The following is a 4286-nucleotide window of genomic DNA, read 5'->3' as shown; positions in this document are numbered from 1 at the left end:
CCATATTTAAAACATTAATCCATCTCCCACAAGTATACGTTTCAAGCCTTATTACAATATCAAAACAAAATATGTACAGTTATATTATTTAAAATAAAAGAAAACGAATGAAATATATATAATTTTTATAACTTATAGTCATGTGCACTTTTACTACATTCTCATCCATAATAAACTAATGATATCTTTAATATTTTTTTTCAATAATCAATTTCATAATATGAAATAGAGGAAGATAAGCAAAATGACGCCACTTTCCATGCAAACCAGTCATCACGTTCATATATTTCGAGAAAGGTTTAAATGTGCCTTATCATTCTCATTATCGTGGGCAGCAACGACACGCGTTATTAGAGATATTCTGCAAACTGGACATTAGCGCAGCCGTTGTGGGTTGAAATGTAGACAATCGAACTTGTTATCTCATTTGCATATCGGTTTCATTACAGATGGAAATTACTCGCGCGTATCCAATATTTCAAGGGACATTACAACACGTCACGGAGTTTCGAAAGATTATTACGTTATTACGGGACGCTGAATTTCCGAGAGCTGATTCGGTGCAGACCATTACCACTTTCCTGCTCTCCCTCTTTCTCTCTCTCTCTCTCTCTCTCTCTCTCCTCCTCCTTTCTCTCTACTGTTATTGCGCTCCATACGGTTTGCTTTACTGAGGACGCAAAGGGATTGTAAGATGGCAGTGGTAGTGTACCGTTGCAGGTCAGCCGTAAAAGCTCTCGCAAAGACGCGAAACTTGTCCCAAATGTAGAATATTGTTATGGTTGTACATTCAACGAATTGCGTAACCTGATCGTTTCTATTATTGGCTTATTAATTGATACTACTCTATGATTCTGTTGTTGCTTCCTGTAGGGTTTCCTATGTCTTTATTTCGACAAGAAAGCACGTCATATGAAATAATGGAGTATTATTTGATGACCAATGCAAAATATTATATTCGATATAATATCACATGTTATATTCCAATCATGAAATATAACAATTAAATTCCATTTGTTTGTTCGTTTTTTTTTTAAAAAGCCTGCAATCTAAAGATCTAAGAAAATTTATTTCATGCATTTTGTTGTCGTATTGCTATCATACTGCAAAATAACCCTCTTATGAAGAGTCAAATTGCTTAAATAAACACACTTACCTGCTACTGATTCCTCCATAATCTTCGAATTATCGCAATTTATTTTGAATATTCTAAAATTCTATTCTATTATATAGATAAATATCTATCTATTATATAGAATATTCCAAAATTAACATTAACAACACAACTAGAAGAAACATTTTATATATGTATTGTAAAACAACGAAAAGGAAGACTCGACTATAATAAAATAATGACTTCAAAATATTTAATATAAATTGATGAGCTTGAATAACTGAACAGTGATTTATAATGGCAGTCGTGTATTCGATTTATTAAGATATTCAGTCCGACAATTTCACCATCTATTTCTAATGCTCGTTTTACGGATCGTTTTTCGATATCCGGTTGTAACTCATAAAAATCGTTCGACATAGTGAAACCATCGGGCATGATACATTAATAACGTTATTATAATAATTCAATACGACATATCTATAATCGCTGTAGCCTCGACTCGTATTTTTTTTTCTTTTTTTTTTTTTTTGTTTTTCTTTTCTACTGAACGATGTTTCTCATACGATCATCGCCATAACATTTCGTACGGTCGCTGTAATACGCTATTCACAACACTTGCCTTTTTGCACTTTTTTTTGCATCAACAATCGCAGCCTCGAATCATCACCGTGATTAATAGACGACGATTCAGATTAATCACAGCATAACGTATCTACAATATTTACAGAACAATCAATCGGCAAAGACGCGTTACGTTTCTTTCTCGTGCTTTATACTCGAGTTCCGTACGGAACTCTAATAACATGTCAAAATGCCACACAGCTCTTTCGAACATATACACTTCCATTTAAAAAGTTTCGAATCATCTAGCAATATCAAGTGACAGACAGAATGATAAAAACGAAATGACCCTCTTCTTGTGAATTTTATAAGACTGGAGGATTATTTACAAGGATCCTATGAAAATTATTTTAAAATAACTGAAATTAAAATGTAGAAGTTTCATAGAAGTCACTGTGTTACTAAGAAGTAAGATTATCCGAAAAAATATGAAAATTCGTTTCGCAAATGAAAGAACGAAAACATTGACGAATTCTTCTGATAAAAATGGGCGATTCAAGACTTTCCATGTGCACTGCATCTACACTGTTGTTACCAGATCTATGTTAGACTCGAACAAAACTCGAAATAGACTTCTGTGAAATTGCATCACAAAGGTTCAAAATATCGTTTAAAGCTTCTCCTTATTTGGTATTTACAGAAAATTATGCGAATCAAGAGTAGTAAAAATAAATTTGTTCATGCAGAAGAAAGCAAAATGGGTCAAGGATTCTATCGAAAAATGGCCCATGTTTCATTAATTGATGACTAATTTTCCTGATACTGTTCGCTCTATAGATCGTTAAATCTACTTTAAGTCTCGTTAAAGCTAAAAATATTGTCATCGACGTGTAGCCTTGCAGGAGGACCACGAATTCTCTTCGCTGATGCGTAATTGAAACTGAAACGACGAAGCTCTCTGCACGAAGACACCGTCGTCGATGATTCGGGGCTACGCAACATCATCATCATCATCGTGTTTCTTCGCTTCTAGTATGCAATAACTTACACGATTTCTATCTTAAATCGCGTCGAATCGCATTCGCGAACGCGTCCGCAATGTTTACGTATGTACGACTAGCGTTTTGTATCAGTGCATGCACGTTTGCGCCAGTCAGAAACAGCTAATGATGAAACCTAAGAGCACGTATCTCAACACAACTACGATTCGATATATTATTTATATTATATGTTCCTGTGTATATAATGGATAATTATGCATTTTTCGTTTATTCTTTCATGCGTACGTATATATCATTACATGTACCGAAATACAGTTGTGCCTTGTTCGCTCGACTAGATTATAACTAACGTCATCGTGTTACGAAATGCATCGATGAGGACTCAGTGTTGACAACTGGTTGTTCGTTTCACGAGCTATGAGATCGGTTTTACGGATGGAAAGTACGTAAAATCGTTAGAAAATAATTTTTCTTCTTGTCGAACCGAATTGATTTACGTACTTTATCATCCCATTTTTTGGACTTACTACGATTCAGAACAATTTTTAATTATTCTCGTTCGATGATAAAAGAAATTTTTGTCCCCATGATACAAGAGAAGTATGTGTTTGGTTTTACAAAGAGGAACATTCGTCTTTTTAACCAACGTGAACGATATAACGATAATGAAATGAACGCGAGTAACGATTGAACTTTACAATGGAGAAGAATATCTATAGAACGCTGAATCATCTTGGAGAATCGTGAAATCAATGGTATTTACATAGGTAAGAAACGAAGAAACTCGTATAGACGAGTTCGTAATACTACAGAACTAACGGAACTACTCGAGTCGTTTCGAGGCCAGTGATTCTCAGCCGCCTCGGGAAAATTCGCGACACACGTTTGATTATAAAACTCGGTTTTGGCGGAACACTTAAAGCGATAACGCGTTATACCAGACGACACAACCGTCGAATTTCTTGCGGAACATCAATGTGTCGCGTTAATATCGGCTGAAAACCGTTGGCGTAACCTATTATCATACGCAATCAAATCCTTCTAGTCGATACGAAAAGTTCTACTTTTTCGTCTCTTTTCTTTGTCTTTTCTCTTTTCCTAAACGCGAATACTCGATTCACACATGACAAGAGAGGACGAAGTCTTTTCTCGAATGCAAAGATGTCGCGCGCCACAAAATCATCGTCATTCATAAAAGCCTAGGAATTCCTTCATACTCACTGTAAGTATACTTACACAACATATCATATTTATATTTATTTATTTATATATATTTATTTATATTTATATATATATTATATATAATATCCTCTTTTTTTTGCTCTCTGTATACGTCTACGTTTAGTATGAAAATAATTTCAAGCGCGTCTTGTCTCGTCGCACTCGTCCATCATCCAGCCGAAGCCGGCGTACCGGAAACTGGTAGCCGTCTCCGGTCTGGTCACCGTCCAATAAACACTAGAACTGGAAGCCCCGTTCCCGCGACGTGAGAATCACCTTCTGATGGCTGGAAGTAGCAGTGACAGCAGACTCACCAAAAGATGAAGAACGAGTTGAGCCCGATGGGAAACGCCCGGACTTAGGGCGTCGACCGGAAGCTCGCCTGG

The 4286-nt window shown here is 35.9% G+C and overlaps 1 protein-coding gene across 3 annotated transcripts in view; it reads right to left on the bottom strand.

Annotated features, from left to right (window-relative positions):
• Positions 1-1405: 1405 nt before the first annotated feature.
• LOC100740523 (neurotrimin) overlaps positions 1406-4286 on the bottom strand; it is a 301483-nt gene continuing 298602 nt past the window's right edge. For 2 of the 3 annotated variants that reach the window (XM_024364566.2, XM_024364568.2), the window contains one exon: positions 1406-4282. In XM_024364566.2, coding sequence (XP_024220334.1) covers positions 4173-4282 — 110 coding nt within the window. In that variant the 3' untranslated portion in view covers positions 1406-4172. The remainder of the gene's footprint in view (positions 4283-4286) is intronic. The other variant, XM_012394845.2, reaches the window with a different exon arrangement.

Source organism: Bombus impatiens, unplaced genomic scaffold (assembly GCF_000188095.3).
Source record: "Bombus impatiens unplaced genomic scaffold, BIMP_2.2 scf_0102, whole genome shotgun sequence".
NCBI classification, from domain to species: domain Eukaryota; kingdom Metazoa; phylum Arthropoda; class Insecta; order Hymenoptera; family Apidae; genus Bombus; species Bombus impatiens.
Note: the sequence above shows the minus strand (reverse complement) of the source record. Positions and strands in the feature narration are given on the sequence as shown.